Source organism: Melampsora larici-populina, assembly GCF_000204055.1.
Source record: "Melampsora larici-populina 98AG31 unplaced genomic scaffold MELLAscaffold_13, whole genome shotgun sequence".
In the NCBI taxonomy this organism is placed as follows: Eukaryota; Fungi; Basidiomycota; class Pucciniomycetes; order Pucciniales; family Melampsoraceae; genus Melampsora; species Melampsora laricis-populina.
In genome coordinates, this window is record NW_006768777.1 from 1349205 (window position 1) to 1374137 (window position 24933).

The 24933-nt window shown below is 38.2% G+C and overlaps 2 protein-coding genes across 2 annotated transcripts; both read left to right on the top strand.

Annotated features, from left to right (window-relative positions):
• Positions 1-4659: 4659 nt before the first annotated feature.
• Positions 4660-7538, top strand: MELLADRAFT_71594 (uncharacterized protein; the record flags this gene model as incomplete). Its single annotated transcript, XM_007408666.1, has 4 exons — positions 4660-4802; positions 4901-4997; positions 5062-5460; positions 5650-7538. The coding sequence occupies 4 exons, from the start codon at positions 4703-4705 to the stop codon at positions 7052-7054; spliced, it is 2001 nt and encodes a 666-aa protein (XP_007408728.1).
• A 2820-nt stretch (positions 7539-10358) lies between these two features.
• MELLADRAFT_116159 (uncharacterized protein) lies at positions 10359-13881 on the top strand (the record flags this gene model as incomplete). Its single annotated transcript, XM_007408667.1, has 10 exons — positions 10359-10813; positions 10895-11318; positions 11402-11678; positions 11778-11870; positions 12043-12123; positions 12233-12370; positions 12522-12585; positions 12655-12693; positions 12780-12825; positions 12924-13881. 10 exons carry the CDS (start codon positions 10431-10433, stop codon positions 13455-13457), a joined length of 2079 nt encoding a protein of 692 aa, XP_007408729.1.
• Between the last annotated feature and the right edge of the window lie 11052 nt (positions 13882-24933).

Here is a 24933-nt window from a genome sequence, read left to right on the forward strand (position 1 = left end):
GTGAAAGGGACTTGCTACGTGTAAATGGTCGATCAAAATCTGGGGAACGAGTCTATCGATGGGTCCGAAGAAACAATCCTCGCCGCTACTCTCTACTTCCTGCAATCGGATTGAATGGTCTTTTGGCATTGACAGTCCGAGAGGGCAGTATAAATCGCGAGCGATTTGAATCCTTCTTGGAGTTCCAACTGGTACGTGATTGAAGGATATTCTGTATCATTTTACATCCTCACTTTGTTCCTTCCATGTTGGACAGCTGCCACAAATGCAACCCTACCCAAATCCCAACAGCGTACTCGTGATGGACAACTGCTCAATTCATCACAACGGGCGAGTAGCTGAGCTCTGTGAGGCAGCAGGTGAGGTTTTGGTTCTTTACTCTTATTCAGTGGTTATTCTCGAGCTGAAATGGTGTCTGGTGAAGGTGTATTACTGGTATATCTACCACCGTATTGTCCAGAGCTCAATCCCATCGAGTACTGTTTCTCTGTGATCAAATCACGCTTCAAGAGAACTCGCATCCTCGAGAACGCAAATGAAGAAGCAAATTGGCCAATCAGAGAGACAGCAATTGATGCAATCACTCCTGAACTGCTTGCCCCTCTATATGCAAATAGTGGGTATCTATTGCCTCCAGGAATGATGGTCATGGATCTCATGGATCTTGTTTAGAAGTTTTTTTCATTTTGAATATCGGGTTTTTATATGATCTTCATGGATCAATCCCATCTCAATTTTTATCGATCGATCGATTCTATTTCAAAGTTGTTTTTGTATTGTGTGTGAAATCTATGTCTTCGTAGCTTGGGTAGTCGTAAATCAATATCGAGTTTTTTATATGATCTTCATGGATCAATCCCAATTCAATCTTTATCAACCAATCGAATCCATTTCAATGTGAAATCTCAAGTCCCAGTTTTTTTATCGACTGATTGACTTTTGTTGAGATCTTGAGTTCCTCACTATCTACTTTTGATTAATTCAACTTTGATCGAGTCAAATATCGATCAAAATGTTGCTACACTTGCATTAAGATCTTGATTGATCATCAGTACATAAAGAAGACAAAAACAATACACTATGTTGAAAAAGATCGATCGATCATCAGTACATAAAGAAGACAAAAACGATAAAATACAAGAGAATAAAGAAAATAGACAAAAACGAGACACAGTGTTGAAACCATACACGAGATTTGATACAAAGTAAGAAAAGGAAACCATTTGATTCAAATGAAGTCCTGAAGCGTCCTAAAATCTGAACAATCAAATCAGAGTTTCAAAAGATGATTAGCGAGTCTCCTCGAAATGAAGCTATGACATTGAGATAGATTACCTTTCTAATCCTCGTCAGCAAGATGCTCGTCAAACCGATCAACATTGTCGAGTAAGTCACTAATTATACCAGCTGGAATACCATACCCTAACAGATCGCTTTTGGTGATTGAACCGTCGGTTTTGTGAAAGTTGTGATAGTCTCGAATCCTATGGGGTTTGAAAAGGTCGATGATTTCATTGACTTCAACTGGATTGTTAATTCCAACAAATTTGATGTAGTCTTCCATCGGAGCAGAACCTCTAGGTGGTCTCTGAATGACACCATTGGAAGGTCCCACCACAGCTTGATTATAGGACGTTCGAGTACGTTTTTTCTTGAGGGTGCCTTTCATACTCTCTCGCAGGCCTCTCGGTGGACTGATCTGTGAAACACCGTGAGTTGTAGGGTTTAACTGAGAAGTTGAAAATTGAGATCAGTCATAAACACTGTGTTATAAAGATCATTGGTACGTACAATTTCTTTGGCCCATTTCTGAGCATTCCCCGGTGACATTAGGACATATCCATCATCATCGCCGGGAATCTCATATACACGGAAAAAACGATCCAAATCATGTCGTACAACACTCTGAGCTTGAAGATCCTTGGCTAAGATATCAATTTCATGACTGTCTGAATCGGACATATTCTGGATGTATAAAGAAAAGAATCAGTGTAAATTGTAGGAAAGTTGACTGGCCACCCACCCCGACATTATTTTGATCTCCAACAGACCATAAGCGGCGAGTTGAGGCTAAAGAAGCGTTCTTACAAGAGAGAAAGCAATCAGCTTGGAGCAGAAAAAGACCGAAAGGAAACTACTCACTCGCTTTTGAGAATCAACTTTCAACACAGGCTTGTCCATCAGTAAATAAAGGCCACCTGTTTGAGATGATACCTTCAATACCTCATGGGCCCAGGCTTGAAATTGTTCTTCACAATGAACCTGATTTCCTCGGGTTTTTGACCAACCTCTTTGCCCTGAGATTGTTGCAATCCATTTGATGCGCTTCTCGTCTGAATTAAAGTCGGTCATAATCAGGTCACCTAATTCATTGTCTTTGTTATTACAGTCCCGCTTGACAGTTGCTTGTAGATCGAGAAATGACATTTGATTCGGATTAATTTCTAACAAAATGTTCCCCCTTTTTAGTGTGTAGGTCTTCCATTTTGGATTCCTGCTGTTGCCATGGTTGGTGTAGATGCTGATCTCAAAATCACACTCAAACGATTCGCGCATGATTCCTGAGTTGAAGTGTTGGTGACGTGGCTGATTGGGAGTGTAGTAGGTGGTTGATGGAATTGATGATGGGGGGATCGGGTAGCTGGGCAGAGCTCTTTGGCTCTTCGCTCGAGTAACACCAAAATGAAAGCTCAGAGCTAGAAAAGCCCAAGCCCCGATCATGCACATACCCTCATTAACGGTCCAGCTCACAAATGGGTCCAACCGGCAGCAATTTTTTTTGCTTCGATTGGACAAGCATTTGTGAAGATGCAGTATGTTCAATTACTTGGAAGGATCAGACCCACCCGAGAGCTCAATTCGGGGATGCAGGTTCTGTGAAACCTGCGTCCAGTCATCTTCAACTCTTTTCGCGTAACTTCTCCATGGCGCAAAACCTGTTGGTCGGTTTTTCGCCCAACCCCTAATGATTGATGTGCGAGGAAGTATGCGATAGATACCTGAACTATGTAGCACAGACTAGCACTTTCATCTATTTACATTTACGGAGAAGCCAAAAGCCTCAAAAAGCCACATAAGTCGTGCCACCGGCGTGCAATCTTGGGCTTCTCTGAGCTTCTATATGCAAAATTTGGTTGGGCTTTAGTGGCGGTTCTCTAGAGAATAGAAATCACTTTTACCTTACTCCTGAGTCCTAGTATAACCTAGTATAACTCATTCTTCTTTTCGGAACAAATGTGAATTCTTTTGAAAAAATTCCATCAAGTCAATTCAAAGATTATCTTCTTTAGATATCTTAGTAGGACACCATGTTCTTGTTCTCATATGACCGAAATGGATTTGCATGATGATTGAAAACTTGTATACAGTCGACTCCCTCAAAACCCATACCCCTCTTACCCCATACTCCCAGTTAATCCATGGAAATTTCAGTCCATAAAATTGGCATGTAGATTGCCCTAAAATAACTCCCTTGAAAGCCATAAACCCACAAAAGCCATAGCAATTGGGGTCCATAAAAAGGTATGGATTTCGAGGGAGTCAACTGTAGATTCAATTGTTTCTTTCAAACAGTAAATGAGAAAGAAATTGAACTTTAGCTTTTGAAAAAAAAGTTGGTATATATAAAGGCTCCATGACATGAAAAATGGAATTTTGTCTGTTACAATGAAATTGCATTGGTATCGATGATAAGAAAAACTAAGAAAATGATGTTTTGCTAAAAGATTAGGATGTGATAAATATAAGAGAAATCATTATCACCCTTTGAATAAAAAAATCCAACCAAAGGAAATGTATCAATTCAAGTTGTACGAATTCCTAGAATCTCAGCCATTGTGGTTGCATTCAGACTGGTAGCCAATTTCTTCGGTTTGATATATTTCGATCAAGCTCTACATGATCCATCTTGAAAAAAGTTGATGGGTTACATTTCTTAGGTAGAAAGATCAAAGTCAGTCAAGAAAATACTTACGCCATACGAGAATTAATAGGTCGAGAAATGGTAATATGTTCTGAAGTTTCATCTTCTTTCTCTCCACTCTTGATTAAAGATTGACTTTCCGATATGACTGAAGTTCCTACATCAGATGTTTCATGAGTTTTACCCGCTATACCTGACCTGATGGACTTTTTTTGCATGTTGTCATTGTTGTCGAAGAAGACCCTGGTATGTTTTGACTGCGTGGATTCAGACAATCTTGGTCTCTCTTCAAGCTAGCTTGATCAAGCTCGTTACTGGCCTCACGCACTGACAGTCAACCCAAGATGTCACAGGATTCAGAGGATGGCAATAATCAACATTATAAATGGTCAGAAATGATCACAGCTGCTCATATCCCATGAATTGTAACGCCGCGGGTCACCAAAAGGCACTTCTCCAGAACCCTATATGGGTGCATTCCTGGGTCCTGTTTATTCATTGGGTAGTTTTTAAATTTGATTGAGCTTCTTCAACATACTCAGGGACGATTGAAGGTATGCTTGAATGAAATGGTTATGAAACAAGTGTTTTCACAGCTGAAAATGTTTAATGAAATCATCAAGGAACCATCATGGTGGATGACTAAACATTCATGCGCTGTGTTCCTGATTACCTTTATAACCTCGCAATTAGCCTGTCTCTTTCTTTTTGTGTCTTCATCAACTTCACTTTACTTCACTTCATTCTTCTTATTATTCTTATTATATTCTTATTATCATCATGAATTCAGTCTTTGATAATCAGTTCTCAATTTCTCAATCTGAAAATGAATCTCAACTGCTTTCTACTTACTCTCAACCTACTCTTTCAAATCTCATTAGTTTGTCATTCCTGCTTCATTTCAAACATAGATGAACTCCAGGTTTACTTTCCGTATGATGCCTATTGATGAATTTGCTTGTTTGATTCAAAATATAGGTTCAATTACCAATCTAGTCATCAAAGCAAATCAAGATTATAATCACCAAACCCTCAACTCTCTTATAAGTCTTCAAGAAACGAACAGGTCCAAAACGTTTGTACTCAATCTCTTGATGTTGAAGTCTAAATGAAACCCAATCTGACCTGTTTTTCATCAGTGGACTATTCGGATCATCACCTTACTTGAACTTGGGCTCCTCTTCAATTCAAGATGATCTTCCATCTTGTTTTAAATTTTATCTTTCGATTTCGACTACTTCTCCTAAATCGATCATATCACCTTTACTCAACTTATTTAAATCAGAATCAAATCAAATCATCCAAAATCCCAATCGAATCACAAGAATTCGGTTGAGTTTTAATAGAGAACTTCAACTTGATTCTATTAAACTTGATTCTGATTTGATTTCTAATCTCGATCATCATTCTTTATCACATTCCATTCCTATGACTCAAACATCAATCATCAAAATTGAAGAAATCAAGGTGTTACATGAAAGATTGTCATCTGATGATCTCGATCAATCCTTTATTTCACGATTGGTAGTTTTATTGTGGTACGTTACTGCATCCTTTTTCCATTCTTCCTCTTTCACTATTCATTTGAGAACAATGGCGACGTCCTACTATGTTAAAGAGTGGAATGAATTCAGCGCCTGCAGGCTTCTCTGATTTTGGATCTAATCTTCAACATTTATGAAGAAATATTGAACTGATCAAACCTCTGTTTTTTCTTTTGAAAACAGTCTTCCTTTCTTCAGCATGGTCATCAAACTCATTCAATTCACGTCTAACTATATGACTTCATTTGAAACTCTTCCGTACAAACTTGGCCAATTCCTCATGAAATTCTCTCATCGAACGGTAGCACAAGCTGAGAATAAAGCTAATCAACATCGAATCATGGAAAAGGAATTCTTACGAGTCATCAAATCGGAACTTGAACGTCTCTTTATTCCACCTGATGCATCCAATACAGCTTCTTTTAACCTCGGTCTATCTTCTGCTTCGTTTTCGGTCTCTCCTCCTGATCTTTACTCTCCCTCGCGAGGTTCACAAGACGTCCAGAGTCATCTACTCGGTACAGCTCGAGAACCATCCTCTTCAGAACCTCGTAGCAAGGCAGAGGATGGATTTGGAGTGTTGAGTGACGCAGACAAGTCCTTGGGTCGAGCCATCGAAGAACCTGTACCGTGTTTTTGTTTGAAGAATGTAAAGTTTGGTCAATTATTGCATACCTTTACAATTTGTTTAATCTTTCAACTTTATTGGACTTCAGTCAACATGATCTCACGACTCGAACTTGCGATCACTCAATACGCTTACCGATTTGTACTCTGGATCAATCCTAATCAACGACGTCATTCAGCTTCATCTTCAGCTAGTCATAACAGTCCTAGACCAAAAGAGATTTCCAATAAGCCTTTCAGAATTTCTCAGTCGATCAATTCTCCTCTACCTTCCTCGATTATGAAACCTACTGCGGACAATTTTCAAAATTCGATTCCAATACCGGGTAGAGTGATTAGAAATGTTTCTTGGGATAATGGATCGATTTTAGGATACCCAGGTGTTTCTAATAATACCGATCAAGAGATGATGGTGGGTAAAATTCCACATTTACATAGAAAGGATAGTAAAGTGTTGCCGAAGAGTCCTAAACCGATTTTAACTCACGCGTCCAAGAACAATCATCCAAAAATTGAAAAGATTCAATTTGGACATCAATCGAGTTTAAACAAGATGGCGAATGAAGTTTTAGGAAAGGCATCAGATGACCAAGAGGAAGAGGATGAGGATGAGGAAGCAGATGATAAGGAAGAAGATCGTGATGTAGAGGATGAAGAGGAAGATCAAGAAGAAGAATCAGAAGATGAATTGAGTGTAGTGATCAATGAGTATGAATACAATGAAGAACGCAGTCCGACACCAAGTCCAGAAGATTCCATGAAATTTCCCATCACACCTGAAATCACTCAAACTGGTCAAACTTTTAAAGATGTCGAATCACTTGATAGTTTAGAAAAGTTTCCTTCTAGGTTATTCAAAGAATCTGATTTATTAATTCAATCTTCAAAAGCACTTGAAATGATGAGAGTTCAAGAGAATATAGGTAGTAGTAGAATTGAAACTGGAGAATATCATTCTTGATACTTTGGTTGGGTTAGACCTTGTTTTTGAGGTGTTTTAGTGTGCTTTTTTTGTTGGTACAGTAGGGTTTCTTTTCGTCTTTTTGATTCAATTTAATAGCATTTACCCCAACATGTATCAATTTGGATTTCTCTCTGAAGAAAGCTTTTAATTCATGTAGACAATCTGATTTGTATTGTTGTATTATTTTTTGGTCATTGATTATTTGAAAGTTTATCAAGTTAAGTTATTTAATGTAACTTATCATCAGATTCAATATTGGATTGTAGAGTAATTAGTTAATTGAAAGAAGAAGTCAAAAACCAGAAATTAGCAAAATCAAATGTTGTAATAACCTTTGTGTTTTTGTGTGTGTTTGTTTTTGGTTATCATTCCCATGTCTTTTTCTAAGTCTGGGTATTTATAAACAAACAAAAGGGTGTTGAACTGGAGTTCTAAGTTCTGGGTGGTTTTTGTATTACATTAATGTTGTGCAGCTTAAAGTAACACAGTCAAATTGTGTCTAGGATTTTACTAGGACAAGTGACTTTGAGGCACAAGGGACTTGAGGCAATAAGATTGATTTTTGGTGTAATGGGTTTTCAATTCTTCTCCCAATTTTAGTAAAGGAAACCTTCATCAGACCACCCATTGGAAAATAGATTACGGCCTAGCATTGAAAGTACATGTTTTAAACTACTGCTTCTTCTGAAGAGATTGTTCTAAGATTTTTGAAACTTTACTATGCTTGCTACTGTCAAAGACTTATAATGAATTTCAGGCAGATACTATTACTGCAATTGACCAAATCCAATGTTCTCACTCAAAACTCAACATTTTGAACATTTGAGAGCAGATTTGAGATACTCAGTCTTAGATAATCCACAGCTGCATGCCATAAACAGTGAAGGATGCAGAGTTGAGGTATTTTCATCCTCATCCATTACCCCCAAAAATATTCTTAGCTTAGGCAATTCCCTACATCACGTGAGCTGAAATAGGTCAAAGATGTTCTGTTTTCTGCTTGCACAGTCACACTAAATCCTTCTGTACCTCACTTTTCCCATAAACCACAACTTTTCAATTGCACTCTTTGCAAATCTCACAACTTGATGATCAACTACCACACCAAAGCTCAAGCTTAATCCCTTATAAGTCCCTTGTGCCTCAGTGAGAATTAGTTGTCAAATGAATCCAAGGAGAAGTTTGTTAAGTTTGTGTAATTACATGCAGGGTGGAAGTCAATAATGAATGTGCCAAGTTTGATTTTTGTACTTGTATTTCAAACAACTAGAGAACATGTGGGCATGCTTGCCACAGTTTTGCAGTCTGCTAAGCTATCTGCACCTGCTCAAATCTTCAAGACTTGTTAGTGAAGTCACAACTTTTGATTCTTGGTTTGGGTTCACCTCTTCCTACCTCAAGGCTCAACTCATAGAGTTCCTTTCTTATGCTCACCTTTAATCCCTTTTGGAGAACCAGCTGGAATAAAGTTCTGGCTGTCAGCACCGGCAGTGGTTGTAAGCTTCCAAACAGTTGGTGTGTTCTTCAGGTGGTGTTCTTGGTTTCACTCTTTGACATGAGTGAGAGCCATTGGCATACTTGTTTACAAAAACTTTCATTGAGGTTCAGTGAAAGTATTGTCTGATCAACTCTAGCGTCTTCATCTGGCCAAGGTGTCCAGCTAGTATGCTATTGTACCTAGATTGAAGGATCTTGATTGTAAGTTTGTGGTTGTTTGGGACTCCTTCTAAACCTCTGAAATAAAGGGTTCCTTCTGTGTGAGTATACACCTCCCACCTTTCATTCTTTTCTTTGCTTAACTTCACTAGTATGATGATCCGCTCATCAGAGGTTGAGATCAATCTCAGTTCTTCTAAAATTAATGAATCATCCCAGACCTCCATGACATCTTCTAATCTGTACACTTTGTTATTTTTCATATCAATGAATAATTCAATTACATCTTTGTTGTGCATCAACCAGTTGTCTGGGGTGTCCAATTTGGAAATAAACATGTCTTTGGGCAGGTTTTCTGGTTTTAGTAGTTGTCCAAAGTCTACTTTACAGTTGTTGACTGGGTCCAGGTCAGGTTGCCTTGATAAGGCATCAGGCTTTGTTGACTGTTTCCGTAGTCGGAACCGTATCTTGAAATCAAAGCAACCAAGTATTTCTGCCCAGCAAGCTTTTTGTCTTGTCAGCTCCCTAGCTTTCATTAAAGACTCCAGGTTTTTATGATTGGTATAGACAATGTCATTCAATCTGTGAGGGTATCCTTCCAGATGCCACTCCTCAAATGACACAATGACAACAAGCAATTCTGTATCAATAATCTCATAATTACATTCTGCTTGAATCAATGAATGTGAGAGAAAAGCCACATGATAGACTTCCCCTTTGTTGTTGGCTCTTTGCAACAGGACTGCTCCTAGTGTGTAATTGGAGCATTCACATTCTTGGATAAATTGCTTGTAAGGATCAGCAATTTTCAGTACCCAATCTTTTGTAAATGCCTCCTTTGGTGTTCTGAATACTTGGACACACTCTGGTGTCCATATGAAAGGAATGTTGCTTTGAGTCAGTCAGGTTATGTAGGGGTTGTGAAATTCTTGAGAAGTTACTGATAATTCTTCTGTAGAAGTTGAAATTGCTGCACTTCTCCTATGTTCTTTGGCGTAGGCTTAGATTTGACCATAGAGATCTTATTGTGAGATAATTGAAATCATAAGTAAGATATTTCTGATTGTCCAAATCTACACTTCTATGGCTTGAGTCATATGTTTTGTGCATGTAATTTATCTAAAGCTGCTTTCACCGCTTTCTTGTGGTCTTCACCGGGTTTGGAATAAATCAGTATATTATCTAATACATAGGTAGGACAAGAATCGAGCAAGAGTCTCGTTCATAAACTAGATCACAGAAGACCAGATGGATTGAAATCAGTTTCAAAAGCCCATCTCGCATGGTTTGATCGTTTTACTATAGAAATCATGAAACAAGATGTAGTAGCTTTAAGAAGAAAACTTAGCTATGATAGATATTGGACCACATCAGTGGAGATCATCCTGCTGTTGCTTTTTCAGATTTGATTGAGATTGAGTTGACTGGTTGGGTTGAAGATGGTTGGATGAGAATGGATGGATGAGATTGATGGGGATAGATAAGAAGTGATTGTAGTAAGATACATATTCTCAATCAAAAGAAATCGAAATTAAATTAAATTATGAATTAAATTAAAATTAGTTTACACAGATCGACGATAAGATTTAAATCGAGAATTTCAAAAAACAAGAATCAGAACACACTTTTCACCATTGACCATTGACCATCTCAATCCATCAGAACAACATCAGTACACCATCACTACACCATCAGAAGAACATCAGAAGACTACATCATGCTCAAGTTTAGATTTCCAAATTCTAAAAAATCAAATTCAAATTCAAATCAGTCTCATCAAGAATCTGAACCAACACCAACACCAACTGACCAAGATACTTTAACCCATCTCATTCCAATTCAATCAACCACCACCACCACCACTACAAATCAAACTAATTCATCATCTTCACCATCGACTTCTTACTCTGAACCTAATCTAACCACATTTCATCAATCTAATCCTACTACTAGTACTAATACAAATCATTCTTCTCCTTTAACTACTTCTAATCTTCAAGATACTTCAATCCATCAATCACAATCCAATCCTCAATCTAATCCTAATCCTACTCTCATGTTTCCTAAAAAGACGCGTCGGAAATCTTATGGTGGTATCAGGTCAATCCATTCATCTTATATCCTTTATCATTCTCTTCACTCTAATACTAATCCTCTTGATCATCTTCTTTATCTTTCTAGAGCCATGTTGGGTATCAATCAGAAATCAGAAGATGCTCCACCATTACCAGTTCCAATCCCATCTTCATCCGATCCATCTCAACCACACCCACCTCAACCCCATCACCAACATTCACAAGCTTCAATGGATGCATCTACTTCACCTGCCAGTTCATTAATCAGTATCCCTCCTTCTCCTGTGACAGCTGAATCTAGACCGTCTACGTCTTCCTTAAGACCGTTTCCATTCTTGGGTGGCATCAGACGTAAAAGTGCAAATTCGAATGCTCCGAAACCTAACCCTCATCATCTTCCTTGGAACGCTTCAAATCATCCGACACCCAACTTACCTCATCCGACCATCAGTCCGACGACTTCGACGTCTAATTTAAAAACTCCTACGATCACTAGTACGGCTAGTTCACTTGGACATCGAATCTATAGTGTCAGTTCTTAAACTTAATCAAACTAACCAAACTAACCAATCATCAATTGACTTATTTTTCATCTCCATCTCAAATTACATAGCATGGATCATCTAAGAAAGCACAATCAGTCGATGATCTCTCTCAATTCGGATTACTACCTAAACCTAGAATCAAACCTAGAAGATCAGTTGAAGAACTGAACAGGAACCATCCTAATCTGAAATCAACCGGTCCACCTAGATCTTTATCTTCTCAAAAGAATCCTTCCGATCTGAGTAAAGGTTTGGATCAGATTGGTGAATTGGCAGGTTCGTTGGCTTCGATCACTCATGAGGATCGACAGCCTAGGTTATCGAATCCCAAGGGAATGAGAACTGGTATGTGATGGATCTCTTTGATGATTCATGGAACTCTGAAGTGGCTTGGCTTGGGTTGAATTGGATTGAATTGATCTCGGTTTCGGATTTCATTCATAGTTTATGGTGTTTCATTGGAAGATTTGTATTGGAGAGACGGAGATCAGTATCCATTACTAGTGAACATCTTAGTCGAACTGATTGAAGAGAAAGGTAAATCGATCCACATCTTTGACTTCTTCTTCTTCTTTTCTCATAGACGAGTGGTTTTTTTTTTTGAAACGAAACCAAAAAAAAACTCACGTAGAATTAAATTAAACTTTTTTTTTTCAAGAAAGACTGATCTTTGGTTTTAATTTTTTTTTGGGGGATTTTGGATCATTAGGTATTGATCAACAAGGGATTTATCGAGTTCCAGGTGAAAAGAGAGTGATTGAAAATTTACAAGCATCAATTGATGAAAGAGGTAAGACAAAAGACCAGACTCCCCCTTCAGAAAAACGCACAGAAGATCAACTAACTTGTCATTTGAAATTTTGGGTACTTTTTTTGCTGGGTGATTGTTAATGATATAGGTGTCATAGGTATAGATATCTGGAAAGATAGTTATAAAGATGTACATAATCTCTCAGGTTTGTTGAAATTGTTTTTAAGGGAGATTCCAGGTGGAGTGATACCATTTGATCGATATGATACTTTTTTGGCCGTTAGTGGTACGTGGGTTTTTTTTTTCTTGATTTGATCTTTTTTAGGTTCGAAGGGGTAAAAAGAAAAAGACGGATGTAAGAGAAAGTGATGGGATCATTTGGGGTCTTTGGTTTACCTTTTCTTTCTTTCTTGTTTTGTTTTGTTTTGGTGGTTTAGGGATAGAAGAATCTTTGAAGACTGAACAGTTACATGCACATGTTAAGGAATTACCGAAACCAAAGTTTGTGTTTTTTTGAGATGTTCGATCTTGGTGGGTTGATTATTGATTTCTTCTTTCTTTGAACTTTAGTCGGATCTTGTTGCTAAGACTAGTACGACATTTTGAAAAGTAAGCGTTTCGGTATTTGATGACGAGCGTTTATTGTTTTGTGCTGATCTAACTTGATGATTCGATTGGGTATATGAACTGATCAGAGTAGTGGCCAATGCTGAAACAAATAGTATGCTAGCTCATAATGTTGTAAGTCTTTTTTTCAAGAAGATCATCTGTTATTCCAATCGATTTTTTTCCCTTTTTGATTTGGATTTTCAATATTTCTTTGGGGGGGATTCTTGTAGGCCATTGTTTTTGCGCCTAGTTTATTTAGAAGTGGATCAGAACATTCGAATCCATTATTATCGATGCAAAACATTGGAAAAGCATCAGCGATTGTACGACATTTAGTTTTGAATGTGAATGAGATCTTTGAAATTGAAGAAGGAGAAGAAGAAATCGAATTAGAAAGATCAAAAGTCAGAAGAGCGAAATTAGAAAATTCATCAAAAGAAGAAGTATCTATCAATAAGAAGAAGAAGAATGAGGTTCATCAAACTAATCATCATCAACCCAATGAGTCGAAAAGTTGGAATATTAGAAAAGAATCGAATGAGAAAAAGAAGTCTAGGTCGTCTAAATCGATCCAACCTGTTTCTACAACCAATCCATCTTCGACATCTTCTACTTCTATACCTAATTCAAATCATTCGACTGGTTCTAGTTCTACTTCTAATTCTACAAATACAGTGACTAAGCATCATAAGAAGAAAGGTAGACAATCAATTCAGAATCAAGTCATGACTACTAATACTACTACACATCAAAAGAAATCATGAAACCAAAAAGGAGATCCGGATGAATTGGAAACTAACTACTAACACTCACACCACCACGAAAAAAAAAGTTGATATCTTTATACTACTCTATACTTTTTTATTATTATTATTAAATCTATATATTAAATCTATATATATATATATATATATATATATATTGTTATTCTATATTTATTATTATTATTTGGGTATCTCTTTTTTTTCTCTTTGGATCTAAGTTTTTTGTTTTTTCTTTGAACTTATTTAATATATATTCATTGATGTTTTCTTTTTTGATTGATTGGATGGATGGATGGAGAAGATGATGATGATGATGATGGAACAAAAAAGGATGATGGAAAAGAGAAGTTGTGGGTTACTTTTTTGGGGGTTTTGTAATTAAAAATGAACCAAATGGAAATTTGTTTTGGGTTTTGGGAAGTTGAAATGAATGGACAATGAATGAATGAATGAATGAATGAATGAATGAATGAATGAATGAATGAATGAATGAACGAATGAATGAATAGATGAATGAATGAATGAATGGATGACTTTCTTTTGGGTTTGGGTTTGGTTTGTGTTGACATGAAATGCTTTTAAAAAACTACCAAAAGTATCAAATGAAGATGATGTTGATGAAAAGTTGCACTTGGGGAGTTTTTGATTTTGGTTTATGTTTTTCTTGCTTTTTTTAGTTTGGATCATGCTTCATTCATCAGTCATCTGTCATCATCTGTCATTCATCATTCATCATTCATCATTCATCATTCATCATTCATCATTCATCAAGACAGTTCTTTTTGTTACCTTTTTTTTTTAAAAAAAATGAACAACACTCACTACTTTGATGATTAATTTATTGGTTTTTTGTTTTCTCAAATTGGACCAAGTTTTTTTTATTTAATTGATAATAATTCTGATTGAATGAATGATTTAGAAAATCAGATAAAGGTTTTTATTTCTGGACCGTGCATCAAAAATAAGATGGGCACCACTCGGGCCACACTCATCTTTGCTACAGCCAAACTCCATGTGACTTGGGTAGACATGTACCACCCTACATGCACTCTTTTTTTCTAAGATTTAGGGGATACAAAGTTAAAACTGGGAGTTTTTTCCCAGTTTCCCAGTTTCCCAAATACCGCCAAGGAGAACGTGGGAAAGTTCCAAACACAGCCAAAAACAAAAACTGGGAAACTGGGAAAAAAATCCCAGTTTTAACTTTGTATCCCACAATTGTAGTGGAGTCTGTGAAGTTTCTATTCTCTAGCCTTCTAATCCACTCTTCTACATTGATGATCAAAGGACAATCAACACAGCCATCACCACCACCACCATTAGCTTTGATCAACTTCACTTACACATCTAAGGATGTGATGGAAAGGCAAACCAACTCTTTTGCTGCTCAACATTGTTATGGCATTGGAGTGGTAACCAAGAAATCAAAGAAGGACAATGGCCTTGAAAAAGTATACTTCAAATGCACATTAGGAGGGACCTACCATAATAGACATGGTCTGACAGATGAGACACATAAACAGAAGACCTCTAGCTGTGTTACCAACTGCCTATTGCAGTTCATAGAAACAGACTTCAAGGTCAACACGTCAAGCTTTGTCATCAAGGAACCTATGCACAATCACAGACCTTCCTTTGCGGCATCAACACACCCAGGTCATCTCTGGCTCACTGAAACTCAGGATAAGGCAATTAAATTTATGTTTGAAGCCAAAACTGAAATTCACAATATATTTCAGGTTCAACTCTGCAACATGGATGGTGGTGCAGATATTCTGTGTGAAGATTTGTATAACCTTAAGAGACAAGCAACATGGGATAAATTTGATGAAAGAACTCCCATGGATACTTTAGTTGAAAGGTTCACCAGAACGGGAAAAAAGATTGAAGTCAAGACTGATGACACAGGCCAGGTGATGCATATGTTTTATGCACATCCAGATTTGATTTCACTCCTGCTTATTGACTACAAGGTCTTGGATGCTACATACAAGACAACTTGGTCAAAGTTCCCATTACTCCATATTAATGGTATTCAAAACTCGAGAAACCGGTCCAAGAAGTGCCAAGAAGTGACATCTAGAAACTTCTCGGACACCTCGAAGATGTTTCTCGGCTCCACGATCTTTCTCAGGCCAAATATTATTTTTGGAGATATTCACACATGTATTTCTCCACATGCATGATCTGCTCCTTCTAACACCCGCTCAATTAATATCACATGGTTGATATACCCTCCTCCAATTCCCCTCTTTCTCGTACTCCATCGGCCTCATCTTTTGTTGGACAACCTCCACCAATTCATCATTACCCTTATACCTTCGTATCGCCAACCATCAACCCAAATACGCCACTTATCCACCAACACCATCTCTCGTCAAGCATCAACCCGCAAATTTGGGGCACCATGCCTCAGTCACCCTACCAACCTGTCATTCAAACTCAAGAAAGCCTTCCTGCGAGTCAAGCGTTGACTCAAACCAATCCAAATCCGAAACGCGCCAAGCAATCTCGCAAACAAAACGCTCCCAAGTCCAACAACCAGCCATCTTCCCCTGTCCGTGCTTGAACTGGGTGGCGTACCGACAAAAACAGGGACGGCAAGACTCCCCTGTGGATCGTAGTCGAATGGTTGATAACAGCTGAAGGTGATGGTCATTGGATAGACTGGTGGAGAGGTGAAGGTGGAACCATCAAGAAGTCTGAAGTAGCTGAAGACGTTGCAAAGTACCTCACCAAAAACGGATTTCCCAACATAAAACCTTCAGCTGTTGAATTCCAGGTATGTCCTTTCAATCTTGGACACATATGTATACATATGTTAAACACATGTGATTTTCTTTTGGCATTAGATACGAGAACTCGAGAAGAGTTACCGAAATGGGCGAGACTTCCGCAAAGCAAGTGGGGAAGGTGTTAAACAAAAGCTCATGGAAGATGCTATTGCTGAGAAGGAGGCCAATGATTACACATCCAATAGTGAGGCTTGGAAGGAGCGACTATCTTTGGTAGAAGATTTGTTCGAAGGTGTGTTTATTACTTATGTATATGTTCTTTGAGATAGACAACTGATTTATATATGTTTCACCTACTTTTAATTCTCCAAAGCTTTACTCAAAAAAAAATGTCTATACTATGAAGAAATGCTCCCAGCCTTTGGAAGGCGAGAGGCAAACTCACCAGACGCTGTTCAGGAATCTAACGATGTGATTGATGTAGATGCAATCTTACCATCTCAAAAATTTTCTGATTTCCGAGTCGAACCCGAGAACAATCAACTTGAGGCCAGCCGAGCTAATCAAAACGAAAACGATGATGATCCTTTCGAAGACGAAAGTTCCTTGGATCGAATCTTTGCTGGAATCGACAGTCCTCATTTGGAAGAGTTAGATGATGGTCAAAACAAACATAACCTTGATGAACCTGAAAAATTGAATGATATCAGCCTCAATGAAACAACAACTTTGGAGGTTCAAAGCACCTCTCGGCCTAAGTTCTCAAAACCTCGTCATGCTTCACCTTGAAAAAGCTCTTACGTTACATCAGTGGATTCTACAAACGCTGGGAGAAGCAAATCATCTCGAGTCAACTCAGGTCCCACATCATCAGTTTTAACAAATCACTTACCATCTCGCGAAGAACGTGAATCTGAGTGGGAATTCAAGAAACAACACATGTTAGCGGAGCAATCTGCTAGACAATCCGAAGTCATTTCTAACAACAAACTTTCCGAAGCGATCACTAAGAGTTTAAACCCTGGAATCGATCAGCACACTCATTCATTACAAGAACTCCAACTCAAGAGGGAGACTTTGGTTTTCAATCAAGCCGAGTTGGATTTCAAAGAAAGAAATATGGATGAAACAAAAGAACTGAAGCGGCGTAGAGAGCATCTTGAGTTAGATAAAATTGAGAAAGAGCTTGAAAGTCATAAGAAGAAATCCAAGATTGAAGATATTTCTTTGAGAGGACGTCTATATAAAGAATACATGGATAACTTCGGTCTGACCTTGACCAAAGCAAAAGAGACTGTGGATAAAATGCTTGCTGAAGATTGAGACGTAGGTAACACAACTCCACCTTTTGATGAATGTAGACCTAACACCTTTTCGCTATACCTTTATGAAATTTAGTTTATGAGACTCTTTGAGGAACTCTCGATTCCACCGGTTTTTTAGGAACACCAATTGTTCCAGTTTTTTTTTGATTTTGTAATCTCTTTGAATTGGTTGAATTAGTTATCTTGTTGTTTTTGTAATCTCTTTGAAATACACAAGCTTATATGCTCTCTGACTTATTGTTTTAGTTGAATTAGTTATCTCTCAAATGGAATACATTGATATTCATTCTTTGGAGATACGCCAACAGGGAAGATTGAACAAACAAAAACTCCTGCCATTTGCAATTTCGCATGTTTGAAGAAACTTCTTCAAACAAGAGGAACGAGATCTTATACAACCTTTTTTTTAATTTAATTTGACTTGATCAAAGAAACTTCATCAAACAAGAAGAACGAGTTCGTATACAATTTTTAATTTTAATTTTTCTTATTAAATCAAGAAAAGTGAGATCAAAGAAAAACAGTTAGAAAATTTTAAAACGAGTTCCAAGTCAAACAAAACATTTGACATTTTTATTGTCAGTTTGACCCATTCGAGATGAAACCAAACATCTTTTTCCGCCTTTTTCATATCCAAAGTAAAGATGAGCAACTTTTCAACACCTGGAAATAATGAAGATTGATGAGATTGAAAGGATCAATTTGACATTCAAAACCGATTACATGAATGTTATGAATCCAAACTTACACCTATCAGACATCAGCTCCCATATGACGACAATATTCTGCAAACACTTGTCTGCGTAAAGTGTCATCATTATCGGCAAGGACTTCGTTAAGTACCGCAGGTTGATCTTCCCAATGTTGTCGCTCGGCTTCACGTTGTGGAAAGCAAATTACATCACTCATCCAATAATTCAAAACTTACGGTCACAGCCTCAAGGTTATATTTGAGACACTACTCAGCAGGAGCATTTTTCCTGAGATGACATATTTTTAGTTTATTCATTTCATTTATTTATTTTACATCTTTTGAAAACTACAAGTACATTGTTAAACTAAACAGAATCACACAAATAAAATTGAATCTTAAACAAATAGAACTCAAGAGAAACTTAATAAGATTTGATATTAAAGAATTGAAACAAAATCAATTGAAGTTAATTATATATTTAGTGAAGTCAAAATGAAAGCAAAACAAGATGAAAAGTCAAGATTAAAATGATGATATTAATAGAAGGATCAATTTTGGGGGTTTGAATTGAGATGGGAATGAGGGTAGTATCAGCATTGTACAAGATGGAGAACAGAAAGAATGTTAAGAAAGAGAGACTCACTTATCAAGATCGAGACCAGAGCTCAAAATCGAAATTGAATACTAAACTATGAATACTAAAGTAGGAGTGTGATTAAGCTCATGCTGAGATTCTGATTGAGTTTGATAGATCAAGGGTGTAGTTGGGAAAAGGTTGGAATCGAAATTGGAATAGAATGAATGATTGATATGAAGTTCGATTTTGAGGTTTAAAGCTAAAATGAAGAAGATCAAGATTGAAGGTTGAGATTGAAATTGAGTTGGTTTGGTTGGGGATTGAATAGATTGTAGTTGAAGTGAAGGTGGGTAGATGCGCTGGAAATGAAATTGAATGAGGTTTGATTGATGAATTTGGTAGTTGAAAAGGAAAGGGAGATGAGATCGAGTGTGGTAGGAAGAAGTTTGGTGTGATAAGGAGATGGGATCGAAATTTAAATTGACCGGACCGAGTGTAAAATTGAATCTAATAAGTACAGAAGCGAAAGAAAGGAATCAAAATTAAAACAAAAGAAGATAACATTAGCATGAAAGAAAGATATCAAATAAGAACAAACAAAGAAATTAAACAAAGTACTTACTTAAATGAAGGTTGAGATTGAATTTAGATAACTAAAAGATTGAGATTAAAGAAAGTGGAGAATGAGATAGTGAAAAAAAAAAGATAATTAGAAAACCTTACATTGCGTGATGTGAATAGAGGAAGTCCGATCGGAGATCGAGTTGATTTTGGAAAGGAGGGAGGGATCGAGAAGTTTTCATCAGAAGTTATCTATTAGTTCGGTTGGTCTCGTCTGTGTGGATCTCGCTCGTGTGTGCAGAATCATTTCTTCTTTTTTTTAGATCCATCCATGGGATCATTGTGGTTTTTCTTTTCATCGTTTTGATAGTGTTGGTGGTTGTTATGGGTCCTAGAATTGTTGAATAAAATATTTTTTTTAGTTAGTAGAGATTTCTTTGATAACAGAGACAAAGAAAAGTTATCTTGCCTTTATTTTTGTGTTTAACCTTGATAACAGAGACAAGGAGAATTAGAAAAGATTGGCTTACCTTTGGTTTTTTTTAGTGTTATCAAGTCATTTTATTGAAGTTGTTGTTGTCTTTTCTTTTGCTGAGCTCGGCCATCCAGTGAAAGTGTTATATTTTATTTTATTTTATTTAAAAATCAAGATTTGGGTCTCAGGGCCGGGTTTTTTTTTATTTTCGAGTTTTTTCTATCAGGGCTTCCCGCCTGACCCTGGTCACAACTTCCAATCCACTTCAAATCATTTTTTTTATTTTTTTTATTACAAAGTCTGAGGAAATTATAAGAATTAGAAACTTGATTATCGTTGTCTAGAGTAGTGGTACAATTTCATACAGCATACCGCCAGGATTCGCCATATGTGGTGCATTCATCTACCAGGATAAACAAGGTTTACGTAGAATATATTTTTGGAAAGATTTTTTTTTTAGTTTGTTACATTAGTAGTTGTGAATGAAAAAAAAGGATCAACAAGGTTTTACACAGAAATTCACATCAAGACCTAAAGTTGTTAGAATTGCTTCATTGTTTTTTTTATTTTCTGAACTTCATTTTCATAGGTTGAGGGCAGCTTCACCGCACCCGAGTTTCATCATTATTTCATTGGTGGAATCTCTTCCCCTCTCCGGCTCAGCCTACGCCACACAGCGTAGGAGTTCTACAACGTTCGGCTGCGTTGGGAAGACCGTAAGTAAAGGTGGTTCCTTTGTTTTCTGCCAAAAGGAAATTGTGAAGCAGGCAACACGCCATCAAAAGAGTGTTTGCCCTTTTCATAGATCTTTTGTCTCGTAAAATCAATTGCAATTCTTTCATCATCTGAAAGCGCAATTTGAGCATTCCATTCACATGCTCAATGACCGTGCGTGCCTCACTAAGTTCTTTATTAAATGAATTTTTGAGGCCTGGAAGATCACAGTCCGTGTTCCTCTTGAAGAGGGGGACAGTGCACCTGGAGGCACTGTACCCAGAATCTGCCACTAAATACTCTCCCTCGGAGAAGTAGCGTCCAGGTTGACACCAAAGCTAACAACATCATCAGTAACTTCAATGTCTTTGGCGAACCCAAAAAAAGACTCACTGTTGAAGTTCTGAGCACACGCTGGTCATGAACACTCCCACACCAACCGTGGCGAGCAAAAGTGATCCGCCGTCGATGATCACACACGATCATCAAGTTGAGACCGTAGAAATACTTTTGGGTCCAGTAATCTTCTTTGCAGATGACTGGACCAAAAGCTAAGGGTATGAGTGTTCCGTCGACAAATCCTACGCATCCCTTCACAGCCAGGTGGTCCTCAGAGATCTCGTGCCTGATGATTGCGCGTTCCTCAGGGGATGGCCAGCTTAGATATTGAGGCTGCAACTCCAGGATCGCCGCTACACATCGCCATGTGTAGTTTTCTACACTCCCATCTGAAAATGTTTCAAAATTCAGTTACCGAAACAGAAATACAATCATCATAAACAATGACCCACCTGAAACACCTAATAAACGGCCGATGAGTGAAACCTGTCCGTCATTTCCGGAAAGACCCATGTTTTCTAGTGCAATCAAGAGTTGCACTTCGACTTTGGCTTGAGAATTGCTGGAAGAGTTTCTGAATACTTGGCTATCTTGAATCTTATAAAACAGGGTAATGAAGCTTTCTTTTTTCATTCGCGCCTGACCATACCATCAAAGCAGCCATTAGAAACAAATGAAAAACTCTAAAGAAAAGAGGGACCTTACCAATTTGATGAATATGCTCTCTGAAGCGTTCATAATACCATTGAAGACCTCGTGGGAATGATCTTGTTTGCGGAGGGTTCTGGAAGTCAGGTATTGATGATTTTTGACACGTTCCAGTTCCGCCAACCAGATTTCGACTTCGTTTTTCTTTGAATCAAAGTCTTCAAGCTTTTGTTGTGTCGTTCTAGTTTTGAGCAAGAAACCCAAAGTTAAGCGAGTTTGTGGTGTAAGTGGAAGGTCTGGTAGTAATTGAGGCAGGAGGAGCAGAGTTGATAGCGATCTCGAGGTGCTTGAGGGATGCTTTGCTGAAGATAGAAGAAGTGTGTCATCTTTGCGATGAGCAAGGAGGTGGTGTGATACCTTTCTCAGCACTTGTAGGACTTGTTGTCGGGCTGAGACTTGCGGCATCTTGAGTTGTGAGGCAAAGGGTACTTGGAATCGAGGTCTAGAGGTGCTTTCAAATATTCCGGGAAGTGTCAAGAAGTGACATCTAGAAACATCTTCGAGGTGTCTGAGAAGTTTCTAGATGTCACTTCTCGGCACTTCTCGGACCGGTTTCTCGAGTTTTGAATACCATTATTGTGGGTGCAACTGTGCTTCACACAAAGTTTTTGGCATGTTTCATCTTCATGAAGACAGAAAGCAAGGAATCATACACAACCACCCTGAAGTACTTCAAAGATCTCTTTCACAAGGACTATCTACCTTTCTTCCTGGTCACCAATCAAGAACTTGCCCTTGCGGCCATCAGGATCTATTTTGAAACAGCGGGGATCTTGCTGTGTATCTAGCATATTGAAAAGAATGTAATCAAGACCTGCAAGCCTTGTTTCTTAAGATAGCCAAAAGAAGAGTTGGACACATTATGAAGGACTGGAGATTGGTGAACATTTTTCTGGCTTTGTACACATAGTTACACAAAAGCTATGCTTTTTACTTTTTTCAAAAAAGAATTTGACTTTTTTTTACAAATTTCATTATAACTTTTAATTGTGTATACAATAGTGCCTGGTAGAGATAGTGAGAAAGAAGGATCAGCATCTCCTCTATCTAATGATGTATGAATGAGAAAATTTGAGTGGAGAGAAAAGAAAATACCTGACCAATCACCAAGGGGTGGATCCACCCTTTGCTGCGATGACAGCTTGAAGTCTCTTGGGCATTGAGGCAGCTAGACCTCCCAATTTCTCTGTAGGTACACTCTCACATGGCTCCAACACATTGGCCTTCATGGAATCCAGATCCTTGATTGGATGCTTGGTTCAGATCTTGGATTTCATGATGGACCAAAGATTGTTGAGTGGGTTCAAATCAGGTGATTGTGCTGGCCAATTTAACTTCACTATTCTTTCTTTCCACACCATTTGGTGGAAAGTTTAGAGCAATGGACTGGGGCTCCACACCGCTAACATATTTACCTCGGATTACAAAATCCGAGGTATTCTCGGATGCAAAACCTCGGACAGAAGCTTCCCAAGGTTTTGATCCGAGGTAATTCTCAGGGCAAAAAAATACCTCGGGCAAAAACCTCGGACAAGGTCTGTCCGAGGATTTGCCTCCGATGATGCCTTGGATTTCTCAACCCGAGGCATCTATGCTGGCAGTGCCACCCTCCATCAAATTGAGATCCTTGTGATTGGTCAACTCATTCAAAAAGTGTCCTAACAATTTTTCATACACTTGCTCAATAAAGTTGTCTGAGTATCAAGGACCAGGCTCCATAATGACCAGTTTGAGCTTGTGTCCAGGAACAAAACCACCCCAAACCATCACTGAAGTACGGCCTGATTTGAAAAATGGCATCAAACAGGATGCTTTGTATCTCTTGGCCACTTTTTGCCAAACCCAAACTATGCAATACGGCTTTCCAATCTCAAAGGTAGATTCATTGGTCCAAATGACTCGCTTCCAATCATCCACTGTCTATGCTGCATATTTTTTTGCAAACTCAAGACGCACAGCTTTGTATTTAGCATTGAGCAAGGGCTTAACTATTGCAACCCTCAAGTTGTAACCAAGAGATTGGAGAGCCAGCCGGCTTGTAGTAGTGCTTGCCTTTGTTGCTGAACCCTGGACTATCTCACACATTGGAGCCCATTGAGATTGTGTGACATCACACTCAAGATGTAAGAGATCACAATTGTTCAATGGAGATGGTTGCTTGGATGGTTTCTTTCCTTCAACTGAGCCCTCCGCTGTAAATTTGGCAAGGACAGATTGGACTGTGGTGACTGGTCACCCTAGAGTTTGACTGATATCTATGTTTATCTTCTTTGCTAGGTGCATTCCAACCATCTGGTTTTTAAGATCAGATGTTAAAGGCTTCATCTCCAAAATATCAGAGGTAATGATCAACAGGTTTGAACAAAAGAATGGTCAACAGGAAAAAATCAAATTTGCATCAAAATTAAAAAAATCAAATATCAAACCATAGCGTTTACGTCACTACGTCTACAATAGAATACTTTGTTAAGCTTCCTTTGTTATAATCTCTCCTTGTAGGTCATGTAGTCTAACAGAGATAAATATCTTTTCTTGACCTGGTCAATATTCACAAGATCAATGTTGGACCAGCTGTGCTTTTTTGCGCTTCAGGCAACACAGCTGGAGCGCAGCTAAGATACGCTGCAAGGAATATCAACTCCCGGCAGCGCAGCTTTTGAACACTGCACTACAAGGTGCAGCACATCATTCAAGTGCCTCACTCTCTCATCCTCAGCCGTAGTGCAGCGTCTTGAAATGACCGCTGCAGCTTTTCAGCGCGCTGCAGTTGCTCAAATCAGCAGAAAGTCTCAAAAAAGAAAACAAATGTTTTCCATCCAAGACAAAAAAACCATAGCATAGAATAATGGGCATAAGAAACATATGAAGATAGTAAGCATATTTAAATAGTGAAGAAGCATATGTTGTATGAAAAAAGGCAACAAAAATTACAACTTTTTCCCCTTTGACAAATTGTAATCTCTTATAAAACCCTTGTACTCAGATAGCCCACAAGCCTCCATTAATTTAATAAAGTCTCACCCTAAAGGAACACCCTCAGCCAGCCAAAGCTGACACAAAACCTGCCTTTCAATGGTAGTAACCAATAACCTACCCCTACTTGCAACACATACATCGGCCGCGGTTGAGAACATCCTTTCAGGTTTGCATGACAAACCTGAGCAGGACAAGTAATCTTTAGCCATGGCGGCAATCACAGGATATCGGTTACAGTTTGCCTAAAACAACACAGGATCAGTAACTGTGCTTTGTCACAAGTAGTATAGACACGACTTACCGCCCACCAGTCCAGTGCCGAGTTTGGATTGGAGAGATCATACTAAGCTTCTTTCATACGGTTGCAGCCAC